This window comes from Manacus candei, unplaced genomic scaffold, assembly GCF_025592945.1.
Source record: "Manacus candei isolate 608988 ecotype Guabito, Panama unplaced genomic scaffold, ASM2559294v1 h1tg000033l, whole genome shotgun sequence".
Classification (NCBI taxonomy): Eukaryota; Metazoa; Chordata; class Aves; order Passeriformes; family Pipridae; genus Manacus; species Manacus candei.
The window spans coordinates 7,632,153-7,653,878 of NW_026138081.1; the positions used below are offsets into that span (position 1 = coordinate 7,632,153).

Below are 21,726 nucleotides of genomic sequence, written 5' to 3' on the forward strand. Positions count from 1 at the left end.
ACGAGCCCGTTTGTCCTCCTGTATTCCAAACCACCCCTAGAGCAGATTTCCCGGACGCAGACGCCCTGGCAGGACCGGCCCAGCACGATGTTCGTGGCTTCTCGTTGCTGAGGTAACCGCGGCCTTCGGCTCCTGCTTTTTAGAGCGGCAGCACGTGGCAGTTTACAGCGCTGTATTTACATACAACAGCAGTAACATCATTATGGGTTGCGAAACGCCCGCAGCTGGCCGCGGTGCCGCCGCCCTCGCCGCGAAGCTCCCGCGCTGCCAGGACTGCACTTCCCGGCAGCCCTCGCGGGCACGCAGACGTGCCTCCCGGCGTGCAGCGAGGCCGCCGACCCATTGGCTGTGCGGGCCGCGGCCCCGCCCCGCCGCGCGCGCGGGTCTGTGCGGGGCGGGCCCGGCGCGGGTCCGAGCGGGCGGCGAGTGTGGGGCAGTCGGGTCGGGCCTCCGCGGTGCCGCAGGGCGATGGGCTGCCGGGCCGCTCCCCCGGCCAGGGGTGCGAGCTGTGAGTACCGGGGCTGCGCGGAGCAGAGCGCTCGGGGAGCGCTGTGGCGGCGGCGGCCGTGGGTGGTGGGATTCGCTCAGGTTCTAGCGGAGGGGAGGGTCTGGGGGGGGGCAACGTGGTCAACGCGGCCCGGAGAGGCTGCGACAGCGGGGATCTGCCTTGAGGCGGGCATGCTCCTTGTTTTGCCTGGTGAGCATACTGTAGTGCTGCAATGATCCCTGAACTTTGTTATCCTGCTAGACCCGAGCTTTGTTAGAGCAGGATCTCTGTTACAGATGTGGAGCTGCCGTGCGGTCTCTTCATACCTGCCAGCAGCGTTTCCAGGGATGAACTGTGGCTTTGAGTAGAATAGCTTAGTTACCTTCCTCGTAGCATACAGCTAAAAAAATGTGTCGAAGTAAAATCATGTATGAATGTGGTGATAAGTATCTAGTAGCCTAAAAGAAGTAGGACTTATAGTGTGAAACAAGCCTTAGTTGTACGATGAAACACGAGGTACCATGTGATCATTCATCGTTGCAAGCAGGGTAGTTCACATGCAAACTTAAATTATATTAAGAGCTGTTCAGGGGTGCTTATGAACTTTAGTTCATAAAAGTTTATGAAACATGGGATAGTGCTGGCATTGATGATTCAAGCTTATACCTCAGTATAAATAGTAGTATCCTCATTGATAATGGTTTGATCAAAATGTCCTCTCGCAAGTAAAAATGTTCCTTTTCACCTTCCCTCCTTGCTGAAGTCCAGGTTTAATGAACAAATGGGTTCTGAGGCATGACCTGAGAGAGAAGAGGATTGAGGTTTCCTGGACTTTGTTTTCAGCATGAGTTCCTGGGTCTGCATTTCCTATGTGTTTGCTGGTATTGCTGTTCTTTTGTTGTTTGCTACTTTTTTAGTTAAGCCTCAGTTACTACATTAAGCTAGTTGACTGTTTTGCTGAACTCATAGATCCTAACCTTAAAAAAAGACCATTTAAGCCTTCCAAAAATTTGGTTAATAGCTTTGCTGAAGTTTGAAAGTACATCTTCATTAGCACTGCAATATTTGGGATTACTACTGATGGCTCTAAGGGCCAATATGATGTGGCTCTGTAACTTCTTACCTTGGAAAATAGATTCCTATCCTGAAGTCTCTTCCATTAGAGGCAACTGTATTAGCTTTTTTTTTTTAAGTCCTTGCTTGACTTCAGCTGAACTGACAATTCAAGGCAGCTACATTTGCACCACTGTGTATGTTCCACTAATGACTGATTTTTGAGTGTAAAGGTAGTTAATTACATGCTATAATCTGGCATTTTCAATTTGGAACAAGTCCTTGGTTTTAGCTGAACTGTGTTTATCTGTTACTTGAGTCAGTTTGGTTGCTGTGACCAATCTTTGGGTACCTTCTAGTCCATATGTTCAAAAATGCCACGCGTTTGTAGAGATGCCAGGTAAAGGCATCTTACTTTATGCAGGACTGTAAATCCAGTGAAAAGAATGACAACAATCATGATCCTCCAAATATGTACCCAGATTGTGTACAGAGGTACTACGACTTGTAGATAACTTTATCTAGGTAAAATGGAGGTATTTTTCCATAATTTTTCTTTCCACTTTATCTTGTAAAGACAAAATTCATAACATATCAAGAATCAAATTTAAATTTTTTTAGAATCACATTTAAATTGTTAAAGCTCTTCTTAACATCTGGTCACTGTCTTCTGTGAACTCTGCCACCAGATGGTGTCATAAGATGTGAGGTGTTGTCTGACTCGAGCTCATTCTAGCAAAGTAAGAGGATACTGTGCATTGCAAGTAACTTCTTTGTTTTTATAAAAGTGTTTTTCATATTTGTAGTGTAAACTTTTGGGTTTTTTTCATCAAGTCCTAGACTATTTTACGTTTTGGTCCTAAGATGATGGAGCTACTATTGTTCAGCCTGGGGACAAACTGCATTACGGAGATGGAATCATTTAGACAGATCCCTGTCTTTCTGTTACTGGGCAATTAATGACTGCTATCTTAATGTTTGAGATCCTTACCTTGAATTTTCTTGGCATGAAAGCTCCTCATACTGAAGAGTGACCTGACTACCTTGGCTCAAGTGCCTCAAATCACCCTCCAGTGGTTTTTCATACTCTGTAATGACAGTATAAATAGAGGAAGCCCAATTACAGACTGAATACTCTCCTTACTTGTTCTTTTGTGTCTATATAGATCTTTCTTAGGGAGCCTGAGTTATTTTGACAAGGCCAGGTACCTGCTTCTGTGGAACTGCAATAGATGGGATGTATAGAGTAGTCTGTTTCGATGTGGCTTTTGAGTCCCTGTTCTTAACTTCTAATCAGTGAAAGAGACATTTCCTTCCTTAGGAAGGAAAAAAGAGAGTACAACTAAATGTTACAGAAATAAGTGTCAAGTTAAGTGTCTGGTATTTCTGTAATTCTTAAGGAGGTCTGTATGTTGAAGACCCTTTATAAAGCGACTCAAGGTTACCAGAATAAGCTGGTAATGTGAATTCTCTTGTAAGTCACAGAAATATTTAAATCGATTTGGTTATTTTTCCTACATCTTGTGGATCACTATGTTGCTTCTTAGTAAGACTTTGTCTCAGTAATTTTCAATTATATTTGAGGCTGTAACAGTAGTAGGGGTAGGAAAATTCCCCACTCCAAAAGGTGGTTGTAGGCGTCTTAGATGGAGTACTATGTCCAGCTTTTAAGAATTCTTTTGAAGTGCTTTGGGCAATCTGGAAAGAGGAACAACAATTTTAATAGACTCAAGAAATGTGATATTTGAGGAAAACATCTGAAGAAAACGAGTTTGCATATACCTTAAAACAAACTGGGAGTATAGGGGAAAACAGAAGCTTTCCGGGTATATGCATTTTAGTGTTCTAAGTGACAGTATACAGCAGTAATGCTGAACAGCACTCAATTCCGATTAGGACAGAGTATATTCCTGAATATTCTGATGAGTAAAAATCTGTTGTAATAGCAATAAGGCATTTACTTTCACTAGGGAGAAATGATCTCGATTTACAGCAAGGAAAACTTAGTTCAGATATTAAGAAATTATTAGCATTGCTATGTATAGGGAATTAGAAAGATTGCAATTTGACTGTGTCTTAAAGTGTATATATACTTCTGGTCTGTGTCCTGTTCTTCGGTTTACATTAAATAAAAATAGAAGTCAATGAAAACTCTGTGTTCATGCCAGGTGTTCCTGTGCCTGCGCTGATCTGTTTAAGGTATTTCTCTACAGTGTCCTTATCTCCAGCATACTTTCCTTGTGCATTGTGAAAAAAACCAGCCATACTCGTGGGATGGTGTTCAAACAGTTTCTGCTAGATGTTTCCTAGGCCAGTTAGTAGACTAAATTTTATTGCTTTTAACAGGAACCTAAAGAACTTCGACCTATTAGCTAAGTCTTCTCTTCCGGCTCAGTGTCAACACAGTTGAACACTTGTCTTCCCAGTTATAACATTTGATGTGCTGCTTCGGTGCTGAGGGGTCTAGTGTACCCTCAGTATGTCATGTGGGTGAAATTAAGTCTTGGAAAACAGGGAGAAATTTACCTTAAAAGTTTGGCTTCTGCTACAATATTTTAACTACTGGTGTGTAATATAGTTTTCTCCTTTGCCACATTTAAAAAAAAAAAAACAAACCTGTGATTACAGAGTAGTTTGTACACTGCATGATAGCACGCTGGAGAAGAATAATGACTTGACTATAGTCCTTAAGTTTCTGTCTGTTGGTTGGGTTAAGTTGAACAGAACAACATCTTGGAAGGAAGGTTAAAGCATCTCCCACATGTGCCCAGAAGTAGGGTTAAAGTAATTAGTGAAATTAGTAATACTAACATAGTAAATTCAGATGCCTCAAGGGCAACAAATCTGGGAAGAAAAGATAGTCTGTGAATGTTGCTGCTTTATTCCGTGTAAATTCTGCTTGAGATGATGAAATTTGAGCATAGGCCTCTGCATTATTAGTGTTACTATTCTACAACTCAATTGTTAGGTGTACAATTGGTTGCTGCAGGAGAGAAGTCACTAAGGCAATAGGAATGACACCTCTTTGAGGTGCTGAGGAATATGATGCTGCAGAACATTCTGAATGGTGAATTTGTAGGCTCTTGTTCTTCTCAAGTGTTGCATTTCCACTGCTGTCTGTAGGGGCATGCAGCGTTTAGGCAGGCCTTTAGACAGGCCAGCACTGCTGATCTCTTTGAAGCCTCTTGAGAATTTCTAGGCAGCTGGAATGCCAGGCTGCCTGCCCCACTCCATGGCACTTGTGGCTTTATATAGTCAGACTGTTCAGCCACTAATCTGTAGTGGATTTAATCTTGACGTACATTTTTAATGTATGTTATCCGGTAAGGTTGAATAACTGTGGACAAATGGATGCTGTAGCAGGAAGTGGTCTAATGCCTTATTTTCTTTGTAGACTATTTTTACTTGTGAGAATTGTTCTCCAAAATCTCTGTAGCAGACTTGCTTAATTTAATTAAAACTGTGTGGCATTTCCAAAGCTCTGTGCAAGTGCAGGCTTTGGGCAAGTTGCATTTACATGAGGTTGTAAAATGCATCTCTTTCCTTGAAAGCAAACAAATAAAAAATCACTCACTGAACAATTACATTCCCTCAAAATAGAAAGTTGTTGTAACATCTAATTTGTTTTCAATGCTCTACATTTTGCTGTTGACATGTGTTTCTCTCTTAGGTTGTGGTGGGGGTCTTTTTTGGCAAAACCTTATCTTTGCTTGCAGTTTTCTCATTTTTTAGAGTAGCTCGTATTCCTGCTCAAGTTGCTTAAAAGTAGTTTCCTATGTTATACAGCAAGTTGGTGATTTCAAAAGCATGAAGTGTTAAATCTGATAAAAGCTGGAAGGTCGTTTATATTTAAAGTTTGTGATTTGTCGGTGCTGCTAAGAATTCAAGTGTCTGCATTATCTAGAGAAAGCTTTGTTTCTCAAGTTTCTTGGTATGAAAGTTTTGCGATTGGACAGAGCAGTATATGAGGAGATGAAATGCTATCAGTGACCACAGGGCTTAAAAGCTGTCTGGTTCTTGTTGATTTTGCATAGTGACTGAGGAAATACCCTGGATTTATTATGTGATTGGAAGTTCTTTTACAGGGAAATTGAAGTACTTTAATTAAAGTGAGCCATGGGTTTCATAGAAGGATTTGGGAGAAAGCTAAGGATGATGTGAGGTGGTTTATACCTATGTAAGACAGCAAATCAAGAGGTGATCTGGAAATAGGATGTTTGTCTATGTTCTCCCAGTCCCTGTAGCATCTACTGAGTCTCTGCTTCTGAGTCCATGCCTCTGAGGCTTCTCTCTTTAGAGATGAAAGTTCCCTTTTCATAGTGACATCCAATAGCATTTGAATTCCATTAGTATTTTTAGTACTCTGTCATAAGTAATGCCCAGTTGATTGGGCGGTTAGCCGAAAACTCTTCCTGTAATCGTGTATAGTTACTATATATTTTAATTAGCCAAAACAGGTGTAACGTTAGCTCTGCTGGTGGAAGCTATTAAATGTTACGTGCTAACTGGCCTGCTTTTCCTGATTTAAGTCCCAGGCTGCTTTTGCTCTTGTGCAGAATGAATTCTGTAAATACTTGGGTGATCTTGAACAAGATCCTGAGCACATGTAGGGCATTATTCCACTAAACTACAAAGTAGTGCTAGTGAAGGATGTTGGGGGAGTAGAGAGTATTTTAATACAAAAGGAAGTGTCTGAAATTGGTGCAAGGATTAGCAGCCTTGCTTTTCATGAGTACATCCTTATTCATGTCTAGGCTTCGTGAACGAAGATTTAGGAAGGCTCTATCCACATTTGTTACAGGCACGCTGGTGACTTATGAGGCACCTAAGGAGTCTTTCTGCTGTGCCTTTTGCAATCGGATATGTCTATCTCGTATTGACATCCTTATTAATTGCATTAAAACAGCTTTCCTATGTTGGATAGGCATGTAAACCTTTGTCACTTCTGTATGATCAGTAAAGATTCCCTTAGATCTGTTGCAGCTGTGCAGATCTGTGTGTAAACAGTATGCTGATGATGTGCTGCTATGCTTGCCTAATAACTTAATGGAAAATCATGAGGCCTCAATACCTCATTTTCTCTTAATTATTAGCTTTAACTTTCCTTAACTGCTGTCTCAGCTGACACATGTTTAAAACCAAGTTATACTCTTTATATGTGCTTTTAAAATAATTTGTTCCAAAACAGGGTACTTCTATATCCTGACTTTCCATGAAGGCAGGTGCTTTTGCATGCATATCACTGATACCAAATGAATTTATACTAATGTTCTATATGGTCTAGGCTGATGCAAACTTCTGAATAATCTTATACATTTTTGGGGGTGATTTGTCAAAATAAATGGCTGTTACTAATGATTCAAATACATCAGGTGCCAATGTGATAAAACTAAAAAGTGCATATTTAAACACTATCATGTATTTCACTGAGGTCAAGAATTGTGGTTAGGGAACATGAGATGATTGAATCTCCTGTTGTGTTTTAAGTGTGTTTGTTTTGATATGATGATGCGAATTTTTTTTAGGGAGGAAACTCTTATGTTGTCTAAAGGTGCAAGGGCTATTGCACCTCTCAGTTCCTTCCCCTTTAAGCTGGACAGATGCTGGTGCAAACCTTAACTGTAAATGGCCATGCACATCTGGAGGTAAAAAGTTACTTGTCAAAGAATTACAATTTGGACTTAGAGGGGTGTGGTTTTGCTTGCTGATTTTTGTTTGTTTACAGTCAGATGGTACCACTGAATGTCAGAGCTGCTTTAACTCTAGGTAATCTGGATTTGGTAAAAATCCAGTTCTTGCCCTTTGCTCACAGCTTCTAGTGATCTGGAGGTTTTGATGCCCCTGATACAGAAGGTCAGTGTTAAACAAGAACTGACTTTGTAGGGTCAACTGTGGAGAAGAGTTATTGATGAAGGCTCTTGCAGTTTAAATTTAATAGTATTAGCTAAATTAGCTCTGAAGTTGCCTACCGTGAGATAGCAAAACTTAAGAGGATTTGTATTTTTGTGTAGTAGGAAAAAGGTACATTTGTTTCCAGTTTAGGGTGAGGAAATGCCTCTACCATGTCCATAAAAATTGACAGTAATGCTCAATCATTCTGCATTTTAAGAGAAAGAAAAGGGAAAAGATTATACCCTGTTACTTAAACAGGCATGCCTGGCTTCGTATTATAACTTAGACAGTTATGTACCTCTCTAATTTAATTGCTCTCCTGATGAGTTAAACATTATGATAAAATACATACAGCATTTAATTTGACCTGCTGCTGCTTTCGTTTGCATATATGCAAGTCTTAAGTAGATCAGTGTTAAAATGCTTAATATTCTGGTGCAAAGTTTTGAATAATCTTGTACTCTTGGGAAAATTAATAGGTTTTATTAATGATTCAAACACATATGGTACCCAAGCAGAGCATGGTGTTAGAGAATGTATCTTAAAATGCTGTCTACATCAGTCTTTCAGTACATGATAATGCATAGTTCTTACAGAGGCTAATGAGAAAAATACGAAATTAAATCATGTTAGGTTTTATGAATAAATGGATTGATAAGCCTTGAAGGCTGGTGGTCTTTGATATGAATGGCCTTAGTTTCATTTTCCTTAAATATCTTCCTTGAGCCCTCCTCTGTACCAAAATAAAGATCTGCGTTTGCCCTGCTTGGTTTCCCCAATTCCTCTCTCCTTGTCATCGTCCTAGTTGAAGAGTGCTTTGTTAATCTGATTTGAGTAGCTGAGAGGATTCCTACGGATCTCTGCTTGTAGAATGAGGGCTCTGTCTTGGAGGACAAGAACCAAAATGAAAGAAATGGAAAGCTACTTTTTGCTATAGATGTTTTAGATGACTATTCAAAACTACCTTATCTTTTTTGAAGAATATTGACTATGCATGAGAGGCATGTATTTTCTTAAGCTCAGCACAGGTGTTTTCATGAATAGTAACTTTTTTTACTTTCCTTAGTAAAATGGATTAATGAAAAAGTCATCCTGAACGTTGGTTATTTTTGTATTATTTTTATTTGCAGGTATGGGATAAGATCTTTCCAGAGTAATAAGCATGGTTCGGCAACGAACATGTGTATTATGTCACATTGTGTACAACTCAAAAAAGGTAAATAATCAATGGTCTACATGTATCGGTAAATACTAATATGAAACGTGTATGAGAAATGCTTCCATTGTAAAATTGTGCCAAGTGCGGTTTCCATCTACTAAGTATATATTGCGTGCTTTGGAGTATCTGTCTTGAAATAAACTGTGCAATATGCTTGATTCTGAACACTAGAAATGATGAGGTCTTTGAGTTTTTTATATTATTTTATAAAGATACTAAAGTGAAAAACACAGTCATTTGCTGTAAATTGTGATGTGTTAAGAATACTGTAATACACAATTTATTTTAATTCCCTTTGAGAAGTCTGTTTCCCTATGAAAGGACAAAGTGAAATTGTATAGCACAACATGTATTTTCATTAATGGATCAGTTTGGTGTGCATCTTCTGTGTACTGCATATTATGCAAAGTCTGTGTTGAAACTGAGTGTCTCTTAGTGGACCTTCATGTATTGCTTAGCCACATGGCATGTGGAGGTGTTACAAATACCAGTGTGTTAATTCACACAAGTCTTCAAGGTTGAAGATGTTCCTTTCCCTTTGAATATGGGATTTCAAGGGCTAAGGAGGACAGTGATTAGTATCTGTTCTTTGAAGATTTCCAAACACTTTGAGTCAAACACCAAAAGAAAGTTAAATGTTCTGAACTGCTTGTTTTTGCTGAGTGATGAATGTTCTTGCTCTTCCAGTAGCTCCCTTTCAGGAATTAATTATAGCAGCACTGCAATTCGTGGATCAAGGTTGCTGTAAACAACAAACTGACATCTTAGTTTCTGAAGTGCATCTAGCAGAGCAAAATAGTATGTGATGATGAAATTGCAGCTGTATTATTACACAAATACAGAGAAATTGCTCAGATTGCCCAGGAAAACTGTTTTAAGTGTCATGATTCTGAACAGTGGTATCAATAAGACTTTTAATTAAAATGACTATCAACAGTAATTTGTAAAAAATTAATCTAATAAGCTTTACTACATGCACTGTTATTCATCTTTCTTCTGGAATTCTGCTTTCCATGTGTTGAATGTTAAGGATTCCTGTGTGTCCTTCCGCAGGAAGGGTGACGTATAACTTCCTGAAAGCATGCCTACTGGTGCTTTCACAGTCACAGAAACAGGAATGGCAACTGCTACAGCCCTGTAGGAGTGGAGCACACCTTTGTGCAAAGCAGGAGAGTTCTCAAAAGTGAGCTTTTCACATACAATATTACCGTTTTGTTTTGACCAATTTTATTTTTTTTCCCATGTTGAAGGAGATGGAAGAACACATGAGAAGCATGCTTCACCACAGAGAACTTGAAAACTTGAAGGGAAGGTATGAGAACAATCTTGCATCCTTCCTCTCTGTGCATTTAGTATGTCACTCTCTGGAAGAGCTCATGATGTATTTCCCATACAAGCAGAATTGCACAATTTATTTTTATGTATCACTTGATAGGATGCCTTGTCATAAAGCTGGCAATGAACATGTTCTCTTAATGCCAGGAACTCAGGAGGCAAACAGAAAAGCTCATCTGCATTTCTTGGACTGCAGTGAAATAAAATTACTTTATTCTAGGCAGTTTCATGCTTGGTTTCTTGGAAGCACTAGAATTCTGCCTTTGGCAGAATCATCAACACTGATGTTTTCCTTTTTAAAATGTTTTGGGATTTTTTAAGTTTTCAACGATGTAGAAACAGATGTTAATCTTTTAAAGCACTGTGAGAAGACTGATATCTGCTTGAGTGACTGCCTTGTTGCTTGCTGTCCTGGTCCAGTTGTGTGGTTAAGGGATTTTACCATGGTGGATGGTGTTTTCTTTCTGGTTAAGGGATATTCAAATATCATCGTAATAATATGGAATCAAGTTGCAACCAGAGTATACTTAAAGGCATTTTCAGGTATGTGGATTTTGACATAGCCAGAGAGAATTAAATACTATCAAATACCTAAGTATTTGATCTACAGATCTAATTTTTAATCATCTTGCAGCACAAACTTTATATGGAAATGGCAAATCTCTTTTAAATGTCTTTTAAAGGACTAAGAAATAATCCTCTTTTCAACTCTTAGAGGTGTGGAAGATTCATCGTGTCATGACATGTGTCTTATACCCCAGGAAGGTAGACTCCTTCTGTTCACCAGAGATAAAATGCCAAAATAAGTGAAATTTTCAGCTGATCTCAAAATAATTGTTAGAAGAACAGAAATGCTCTACAAGTTAGCTAACCAGAAGCCAAAAAGCTTCTAGTGCAGAGAGCGTTCTGGTTTCGGAGCAACCCCACCCCAGCTGTTCATTAACAGAAGAAATCCTTTTCACGCTCAACAGAACAGATCTCAGCTGGCAGGATGCACTTGATCCCAGCCACATCTGCAGAACATGTCTAGCTCCCAAGACCCCATTGTGTGGGGCACGGCAGAGAAGGAAACAAAATTATCTGGGGTTATTTTTGTTTTGTTGTATATTCTTTTCAACTAAGTAGCTGTATGAGGAACATTGAATCTACAATCTGAAGTACACATCTAGTGAATAAAGCTCTTGGTTGCTTTTATATTGGGAATACTTCTGTCATGTTTACCTCAAACTTCTTTTGGCTGCCTTGTTGAACAACTAAGATTATGTGGTGTTCCCGTATGGTAGGGGAATGTGTAGACATGGTCAGTGTGTGTCATGGAGTGTGCTAATTCTGGCTGATATTAATGGGGATAAGGAAAGAACTGAAGGAAATCTAAATTTCCTTAAGTGAACTCCTAGCCAATTCATTTTCAATTAAAGTAGTTATTCATATAGAAAAAAATAGTGTTGTTTTTCCTTTGGGCTCATGTAGATTAACAGCAGTCAGAGAAGTCTAGTCACTAGCCACCTGAGTCTTCAGACTGTCAGTTGGTACAAGAACTACAGCTTTGTAATTAGTAACTCTCAAGTTAGAAGTGATAGAAACAAGTTCTTTGTCCTCAGGCCAGCTGCTAAATCACTGGCTTTGTCCAAAGTAAATACAACTTTGCATTTATTTAGTTAATCTATAAATGAAGATGATAAAAATTTTATGGAAGAATTGAACCATTGATCTTGTGAAGGATGTGGATTGTTCTCTAAAACCTAATTAGTACCACTAGGGTATGTTTCTTGTTGAAGTGTCCTGTTTGAAATTATGTAAAAAGAATATAGTTTTCAGCTTTGTGTGCTGACATAAGTTAAAAATAAGACTTACTAGCTATGCATAGCTGTGCTATTTATGAGTGTGGAGAGGGTTCTTCCAATAGCATTAGTAAATTTAGTGATTTGGTTATCTCTGTTGGATTAATGAGATAGCCCAAAGTAAAATATATAGTATTTGGGCTTTGACTATTTATTAGTGAGTGTGAAGTGTGCAAAATGAAGTACACCCAACTCTGGAAAATACAGACTAAATTTGGAAGCTACTGACCTTGTAAAAAAAATTTATCCAGATGTTTAGTCTGAAATTAGTTAGGCTGCAATATACAAAATAATTAAATATAAAAATTCTAATTTTTAATATTTAGTCTGTTTAAAATTAAATCCTTTCTACCTGTGTGTGAATGACTGCATTGGTTAAATGTCTCAACTACATTAATAGGAAAACTACTGATATCCTTGATAAATAAAACATAGCTACTGACACTTCATTAACCACTCTGATAAGGATGTTGCCTTAATATCTTGAGTGAAGGTGCATCTTTTCATCTTTTTCCCATTTTATTTTTAACTGTTACCTAGAAAAAATGAGGATTCAAAAAGACGTTTGTCTTTTTCCTTTATGGATCCTACTTTCTTGACCTCAGTCATGAACTGTGTGTTGGTATTAAACTTCCATTCTTAGAATTTGGTCTCAAGTGTGCCATGGGGACATGCAGATCTGCTTTTATTAGCTGGCAGAATTGAAAAAAGTATTGTGGATGCACTCCTGACTTGGTCCTGCTGAGTTATTTGCAGTGGACTATGCTCTGGTTAATTTTTTTCTGATTTTTTTTTTTTACCTGGTGAACATATTTTCCTTGTTTAGGTTTCTTATTAACAACATATTTCCTTAACACTGAAAGCATTTGTCTGAAGAACAAATATGATATTTTTAGAAATATGAATTTCTTAAAAAGAAAAAAGGTAAAAAAATCTTGTAACCTTAATCCAGTATTCACTGAAATATGAGTAAAGCCATTTGTCTGACACAGCTGTCAACTTTCTCCAGCTGAAATAATTTCTGTATTTTTTAAGATAAGTCCTCTAAAGTAGAAAGTAGACTTCATGCACACTTGAACCAAATAAAGTACAGTGAACTGAAGACACCCTCCTATCACTCAGTGTGCTGTGGAGTCTTTGGATTCCAGGCAGCAGTCTCAGCTGTCCCAGTTTAGGTTATGTTGTATCAGGATTGGCTGTATCCATGTACTGCCTCCTCCCTTTTCTAAATTTCACTGGGGGAAGGCTCAGGGCAAGGATTAAATGTAGAAGCTGTCACCAGGCTTCCCCAGTGCAGCTGGCACCATGGAAGGGCTTCAGAGCTCCTGCTAGCTCTGTAAGCCTTCCACTCTGCCTCCTCGCTCACTATGTTTCCTCTGAAAAGATTTTGAGTACAACAATTCAAGAAGAATTCCTCCTCCCAGTTAACGCAGCTTTATTACCAAGTCTCTTACCTCTTGATTGTTGGAAAAAAAATCTTTTACAAATTGACCATCAAAAAACTACACCTTGAAAGAAAAAGCTAGAGAATTCAAGTAACTTAAATACACTGAACAAAACCTAGTTGCCGTGAACTCAAGGACATTCAGAGGAAACAAAGTAAGACCAGAGGTGCCTGCCATGCCTGTTGGCAGAGTTGAAAGTCCACCCTCTGCCTCTCTTCCTAGGGAAAGCAACCATGAATGCCGGGTGTGCAGGGTGACATTGGTGGGTTTGTCATCATATGCCAAGCACATCTCCAGCCAGTTGCACAAAGACAATGTTAATGCCCATGACAGAAAAGAGGAAGAGAAAGAAGAGGCAGAAGAAGAATACCTTGACAAAGAACTCATTCAACTAATCAAGCAAAAGAAGGAACGGTGAGTTTTCCTTTCTCCTCTTAGGTACAGAATTGCTTTTAACACAGTGAAGATACACTCTAAGGCTTAGGTGTTCATGAAATGTAAACTGCCTGTAGCCAGTGTACTTGTTGTGAGAACAATCCAAGAGACCTCTGTTGATATCCTAGTTTAAATGTGTAAATATGATTCTGCTGAATGTTCTTGTTCTGTTGAGCTACTACTAGTAAAGAAGTACCAGTATTTTCCCTTATGGGTAAAAAGAGTCCCCAGTGTTGTATCTTGTGTTTTGAGAGCCCTAATGTTTTTATTTTAATATTTTACACCCTTTTGACTGAAAGGTTTAATAAATGTGACAGTAATGCTAATATTGTTTAGGGTGGAGGATGTCTGTAAGAACCTGGCCTTTTAGAAACTGTTGCTGAACATGTTTTGTTATAAAACATTAATCTGTCTATTTTTAAAATTAATTGGATTGTTCTGTCAATGTCACAGTGAGTTCCCATAATCCTTGCATGAAATTTCTTACCTGTTTTACCTTGCTGCTTACCATGAGTTAAACATAGTCTATTGACTCACTATGAAATAGAAGGCTGCAGAGACTAGTAAGTGTTGCCTTTTATTTTCCACGTGGCTCTGCACATGTGCATTGCTTGTATGATGTTCCAGTTGGGAATATATTATTTGAGTAGGTTTATGGCATGGCAATGGTATTAAAGGGGCGTATGATTTTTGGAAGAAGCTCTTGCTTGCTGTGGCTAGAAATTTGAATTAGTGTTTCCAAGTGTTGAAATCTGTTGAGATTATTTGGTTTTAACACCACTCTATCATTCTAGTGTGTCTCTGTACTGCACAATGGTAATGTTTTCATATTGGTCAATGTAGATAGCAAAAATGTCACTTTTCCTGGTTTTATGGTAAAGGAGCAATGCTGTCAGTACAGTGTTGTTCTGAGGCAACTAAAATCTTAGAAAATCTGTCTGCTGGGTGCTCTTTGGAGAAGGGGGAAAAACAGAAAGTACAGGGATTAAGTTACTAATTCAGCAAAATTGTTTCCATTAGATCATAATCTAGTTGAGTCAGCTCTTAAAATTTACTGTGTCACTTAAACATCGTTTTTTGTCTTAGAGCTCAGATTATTTTACACAGTAGACCAATTCCCATTAGAGAGTAATTATTTAGTAATCTTTTAGCAGAACCAGAATGTATTGAAAACTTAAAGGGTGATGCAATATGAATTTTGAGTTTACTCAAATCAATAGTTTTTGGGCAGTGGTGTGAAGGTTTTCTTTCTTGTCCAGGGATCTAGAATGGAAGTATTCCTGTAATGTCAGAATGAAACATTTCTGTAATCAGTTTCTGAAAAAAACTTTTGATTAAAAACTCCTCATTTGGTAGAATAAATACTTTGAACATTTAGACTGCTGACCCTGAGAATAACTGTCGCTATGAAGATAGCATTTGTCTTTAAATGCACATGTGATAGTTTGCCATGTGTTCATGGTAAGTTGCCAAGCACAAGTACTATCCAAGTGGCAGGAGATAGTGCTGCTGCAAGGCTCATACAGACTCGTTGCTCATACAGACTGTTGGTTAAAACAGGACAAAATATTTTTGTATCTCAGGAGCAACTTTTGTGGATGTTTTATATTTGTGTTTTAACTTAAACTTTATAAACTGAGCCATCATCTCAGTTGTTCTCTCCAGTGGGTAGAATAACTGATTTTCCAGCCTAGCTTTTTTTCTGTTCAGTTCACTCTAGTTACACTATCTAACACAAGCATAATAGTCTTCAGAAAAAATAATTATCTCACTGCTAATGAATTTTTCATCTATCAGGATTGTTCAACTTGCAAAGATTATGCAACATGAAGAAGCTTTTTTTTTATTATTTTCTTATTAGTCCGATAACTAGTAAATAGAAAGGACTATTATCTTTCAAGGTAAAGAGAAGTATTTAAGAATTAGTCTATTGAACTGTCCCTGTGCTAAATCAGTTGGTCTTGTAAGAGCAATTTTGAAATTACCGTATTTAAGTAAAGGTACAACATTAGTTTGGAAATTCAAACACCACAGAGGCCTGAACAGCAAAGCAGCTCAATATGTCATCTCTCTTTTTATAATTAATAATAAAAAAATATTTTCTTCCCAGTGCAAATAAAATGCATAAGGCTTGTGGGTTGTTGGATTTCAGTAGAATAGCATCAGAGTTTAGGTTTTTCTCAATTGTTTTGCAGGCAAGCTGAACCAAGCTGTGCAAACCAAGAATTAGAATGTGATGACAGGAGATCACAGAGAAGGAGAGAAGAAAGAGCTACTTACAAAGAAAGAGAAGCTTATGATCAGTCGTCGTGGCATCATCATAATGCATCGCAAAGGGACTGGAAGTGGGAAAAGGATGATTATATTAGTCCTAGACAAGGCAAATTTTCACACTCTCAGAGGAACCTCAATATAAACAGACATTCAGGTGGCCCAAGGGGGCGCTCTGGGTGGCACCAGAATGTTTCAGGAAGCTCTTCAAATTGGCATAACTATGGGAATTCTGGAAGTGTTCGGCATGCAGGTGGGCGAGGAGGAGGAACATCAAATTGGCATCACGGTGCCAGAGAAAGAAGTTCTACTTGGCACTCAGAGGAAACAGGTCATTTTTCTAGCTGGAATTCCAAGAGTTATGGAGGAAACTGGAAACCGAGTCCTCATGGTGCAAATGGCTGGAATTTTGGAAGCTCAGGAGAGTCATATTCATCAGAGCCAATTAAATACAATAAGGAAAGGTATCCATGGCAGCGGCCAGAGAAAGAGGATGTTCCGCCATACAGGAATCGAAGAAATAGGAGTGACTTGCTCGATTTTACTAGCGATAAGCTTCCTTCTGAGGGGGCGTTGGATTTTAGTACGTCAAAGCAACCAGAAAGCAAAACTTCAAGAGCCAGTGGAAAAAGCGTCAGTCCTTCCAGAGATAAAACATATCGCTGGACTCCCTACCCATCACAGAAAGCTGCAGAGCAGCAACCATGGTCTGAAGATAATGTTTCTAAAACTCCAGATAAAATGGATTCTGTACTTATGGCTTCTACTGATTCATCAATGAAAGGAAAAACTTGTGAAGTCAGTGTTAGCCTTTCAAAACTTAAAAACCAGGAAGCATCTTCCTCTTCTAATGTAACCTCAGATCACCTTGATTCTTGCCAGGTAATGAAAGACTGTTCCAGTGGTGAAAAGCCTAACAAAGATGATAGCGGAAGTAATAAGATGCCATCACTGAAATCCCCTCTTCTGAATATCACAGATATGAAGTTATCCTTGACAAAGCAAGACACAAACAGTCTCTTAAAAAATGTCAAGCTTCTTTTATCCTCAACTGGTAGTGAAGAGCAGAATCATTTGAATGCAGTGAACTTGGAAACAAATGGTTTCTCCTCTTATTCATCAAAGCTGCATGGTGCTTGTGCTGGTAACTTACATGACAACAAAGATGTGCTTGGTAGCAATCTTGGAGAGCCTGTTAATAACTTAAGTGAAGCAGAACAAAAATCTGAAGATGTTCAGTCCAACCATTCCTTGCAAAATGCTCCCTTAAGCTCTGGCAAGGATACAAGTGACCAGAATAGGGAAGAAACTGGGAAAGCATTGCCAAAGAAGGAGTTCAGACTAGATTCATTAGAAGATGTGAGCGGTGATGATTTAATGGGAAGTGAGAAGTCAGAAGCAAGTGTTGACAAGTTGGGTTCTTCTGTTAGGTCTTGTTTACCCTGTGACACTCCTGAAGGTAGACTTGCCACCTCTGAAAAGAAAGATGATGAAAAGCTAGCTGCTTCAAGTATTACTTCTGCTGAACTAAAAAATTTTACATTTCGGATAGAATCCACGGTTTCTCCATTAAGCAGTCAGGATGGTTTGCATGTGGATTTGAAAACCTCGCAGGATGGAGAAGGGAATGAAGAGTGTGTCAAGTCACATGATCAATTTGAAATGGAAGGTTTTGAAAATCCTTCAGATAATGAGCTTCAAAAAGGAGGAAGCCAGTCAGGAGGCCTTCTTCCTGATTTAAGCAAATTTGGCCTCCCTGCTTCTCTGCAAAGAGATCTGACGCGGCATATTAGTCTGAAGAGCAAAGTTGGGACACATCTCCCAGAGCCCAATCTCAATAACGCACGGCGCATTCGGAATGTGAGTGGCCATCGGAGAAGTGAGGCAGAGAAGGAGTCGGGGCTTAAACCCACCCTCAGGCAGATTCTTAGTGCTTCCCGGCGAAATGTAAACTGGGATCAGGTCATCCAGCAGGTAACCAAGAAGAAACAGGAACTTGGCAAAGGTTTACCAAGGTTGGTAGCTTTCCTCTACCATTCCTCTCTGGCCATGTTGAGGGGGGAGGGTTATTTTTCTCCATATCTGAAATGAACTCCAAAATCTTAAAACTAAGACTTCATAATGAAGCTTGCTATGCCATGATCTTTTGCATATATGAATAATATAGTGTTTTCATCATTGCTGCTGTGAACGTCTATCCATAGGTAAGTAATAGTAATCTGATTAATACATTCTGATCAGTTCATAATGGTTACTTTAGTATCTGAATATGGATGGTAACAATATGTCTATTTTTCCAGTTCTGGTAATTGGAAGAATGTAAATTGCCATCAGGATGAGAACAATGCTGCTTATTTCCTTTTTTATTCAGGACTACAAGAAATGCTTGCATTGCTGCAGGCAGTATAAGTACTCCCTTTTCATTTGTTAATCTTTTATTTTGATACACAGTTTGCCTTTGTATTTAGAGAAAGCATTTACATAATACTGCATTTTTGAAAGTTTCTTTAAACCTGAAGTTTTTTGAAGCACCTTGAACAGGCACAAAACTGGTTTGGAATAATTGTAACAACATGATTTCTGACTTGAAAATCATGGTGTCAGTTCTTAGCCACTAAATCTGGTTATGTGATATGCAAAAGCTATTCCATTGCCAGATGAGGTAGAAAGCACAGAATACCAGTGTAATGACTTGCCAGATCTCTTAATGCACTACTGTGCATTTGGGGGAGGGAAAGGCTTCTCTCTATATTTAGCTGGCTTGTAACGTGTGTATTTATTTTTCTTTTTATCTTATTAAAGGTTTGGCATAGAAATGGTGCCTCTTGTTCAAAATGAGCAAGAGGGTCTAGAACTCAGTGAAGATTCTGATCTGTCTACTCTGGAAGGATTCCAGTGGGAAGGGATTTCCTTAGCAGTGTCTGGCTCAGCCAGAAAACGTAGCTTTTCTGAAAGCAGTGTCATAGCAGACAGAAATCCTTCTGCTTATAGCTTTTTCAGTGAACAAGCCAAAATAAAAGAAAGTGGGCAAAGGCAAATAATTGCAACCAGCCACTCACATCACATAACATCTGGATATGAGGCAAGCACTGACATTGAGGCTGACCAGAAACAGGAGACAGAGGCATCATCTCTTACTTTGTCACCTTTTATGTCTGAAAGAACTGAGACTACTGGAAGAAGTCACAGCCTAGAGGCTGCCTCTGAGATCACAGGCCTCACAAAACAAAACCAGGAGAGCCCAGAGAAGAGAACAACTCTTCTTGAAAAACAAAATGTACTAGAGATCTCAGAAGAGAATCGTCCAGCTTCAAATAGTACTTCACTTCTTGCAGTGTCTAATAACATAGATGCAGCTACAGATAGTAGCTGCACATCTGGAACTGAACAGAATGACAGCCAAGGACTTGGAAAGAAGCGGAGAGCAACTGGGGTAAGTGTGCAATTCTGTCCAGCTTTGGTACCCTAAAGATTTATTTTCCTTTTTAATGGTCATTCAGCCTTGGAATGGTCTTTGCAAAGAGGACTTTCTCCATTTCATTGCCTTGTACATTGATAACAACAAGCTAATTTGCTTGTTTGACTTAATTTTCTTTAAGAATTTGTTCCATTCTGCTTCCTAGTGCAGGACTTCTGATAATATTTTTTAATTAGTAGGAATGACAAATGCTCTTTATTTGATTTGGTACCTGGCACTCTATGTTGGTAAACAAGAACTGTTAAAATATTTCTGTGGAACTACTTGGTTTTGTAGCAATAATCTCCATGTTTCCCAATTTAAATGGAAGCTAGGTTGCAGTAGAAATTTGCTTTCCTTAGGTGTTCCTGATTTTGTGGTTAAGCAAGGAAAGACAAACCTTTTTATGAAATTATATACTTAAAATAATATTCTTAAATCTAAATTTATTTCACAGTCCTGTCTTGGACTTATCCAAGGGTAAAAAAAAATGTTTCTGATCAAATTCTCAAAATGGCTTTGCTATATGCAGAAAACAATAATTGTAATTCCTCACTGGTTAATCCTCAACTAAAACTGTAGAGCAAAAAATCTGACTCAGGTGTGGTCTTAAACATTTGAGTGAGAAGGCTATCGTCTTATTTAATATTTCTTCCTACTTGAGATGAAAATGTGGCACTCCTTTTGTTGTCCTCCCTCTTTTACAAGCAGAGCAAAGGATGAGTTATACAAGAATGTGCAAAATAAATTGTGTGTTCTTCTCCATGGGTACAAGTAATGGTTGAAAAGACAATGGATATTTGACTTTTTGATTTAGACAAAATTGTTCTTGTAACTTGTTAATATATGATTTTACTTGCAGGAGGGATCATCTCCTGAAATCCCTAGTCTAGAAAGAAAGAATAAGAGAAGAAAAATCAAAGGTAAAAAAGGTGAGTGAATATCTCATATATGTATGCATCTGGTGTAGAGGTTAAAACACCCAGCAGTATTTTGGCTTGGCTAAAGTACTAGTTCCTTAATGTTACTTTGGTGCTTCTTGGGCACTTAATGAAGGTCGTAGGGTAAACTGCTCACAAGTTCTGCAACACGTTCTTCTTTGTGGACTTGTATCTTTATTTGTCAGAAGTTGTTTCTAAGAAAAGGCTATGTGCATCGTTTCTGCCTGCAGTTCATGTTCCTGGTTGTGCAGATGGGACTTTTGCTTTACCCTGCTCAGAGAAGTGAGGTTTGTTGCCTCTTTAGATGGAAGTTCTGAAGGGAGAAGCACCCATTGCTCCTTTCTAATTTTCCATGCACGTTTCCCTTTCCAATTCTGGGTGGTAATACCAGAAAATTTGTACTCTGTATAATTTTCTCTGTGTTCTGTTTTTGACATTTCTGGCAACAGTTTCTAATTTTACTCCTCCTTCCCTGTTCTTAATGGAAATGAATGTAGAATGCCTAGGTCCTTCCTGCTCCTGACCGAAGAAAACTCTTATTCTGGCATTAGACAGGTCTTTCTCAATCATGCCTAACACATCTGCATCACCATATGTCAAAATGAACCATCTGTGTTTTAGGCCGAATATTTCTTTGGGAACTAAATCATTGCAACACCATCTGGGAGCTTTGGGGTCCAGAAGATGGCTTTCAAATGTTCCATTTTTCTTCCTTTTGTTATTTATTTATTGATATTAACAGTTGTTTGGAATGCAGACCAATTAATGTGAAATTTCTTGTGGGAACTAATATTTCACTACTTGAAAAGGTGGGGTTGTTTATAAGCCTCTGTCTTCAATGACTAGCATCTATTATAGAGACTAATAACACATTGTACTTAGTAAAATCTCTATTTCCCATTAGTTTGCTTTAACATCATGTGTAGTTGGCTTTAAGTCTGCAACTAGACAGTGACCAAACTGAAATTCAATTTGTTTAGAGAATATCTGTAATGCCTGAGGTCATTAGGAGCTTTTACTGAGTACAGTGCTCAGAGACTCTTTCTGAAGAGATTGCAAACATGAGTCTTATGGCCCAAAATGATCCTGAATAGTAAGCTATTTTTTTATTGTTGGGCTCTTTTTCTCTTAAGCAACCTTTCCTTGACTTCTGAATCAGCTGAGTAATTTATCTTGTTTAGCTTAAATTTGCCTTTGCCTTTTGATTATGTTAATGGCAAGTGTATATTTGTATTTCATGTACACATGTACTTCAAGAAAAGATCTTTGTGGAAGAGATTTACTTTGTTTAGCTAAACTAAATCATTGCTGGCAAAACTTTGATGGAAATAGTTACTAGAGTCAAAGTGG

At 38.5% G+C, this 21,726-nt stretch overlaps 1 protein-coding gene across 2 annotated transcripts in view; it reads left to right on the forward strand.

Moving 5' to 3' along the window:
• Positions 1–384: 384 nt before the first annotated feature.
• The window catches only part of ZNF106 (zinc finger protein 106), a 38,748-nt gene continuing 17,406 nt past the window's right edge, over positions 385–21,726 (forward strand). The window contains exons 1-7 of one of the 2 annotated variants that reach the window (XM_051791839.1): positions 385–508; positions 8,563–8,648; positions 9,902–9,963; positions 13,495–13,686; positions 15,903–17,993; positions 18,781–19,411; positions 20,298–20,367. In XM_051791839.1, the coding sequence (XP_051647799.1) occupies positions 8,595–8,648; positions 9,902–9,963; positions 13,495–13,686; positions 15,903–17,993; positions 18,781–19,411; positions 20,298–20,367 (3,100 nt within the window). In that variant the 5' untranslated portion in view covers positions 385–508; positions 8,563–8,594. The remainder of the gene's footprint in view (positions 509–8,562; positions 8,649–9,901; positions 9,964–13,494; positions 13,687–15,902; positions 17,994–18,780; positions 19,412–20,297; positions 20,368–21,726) is intronic. The other variant, XM_051791838.1, reaches the window with a different exon arrangement.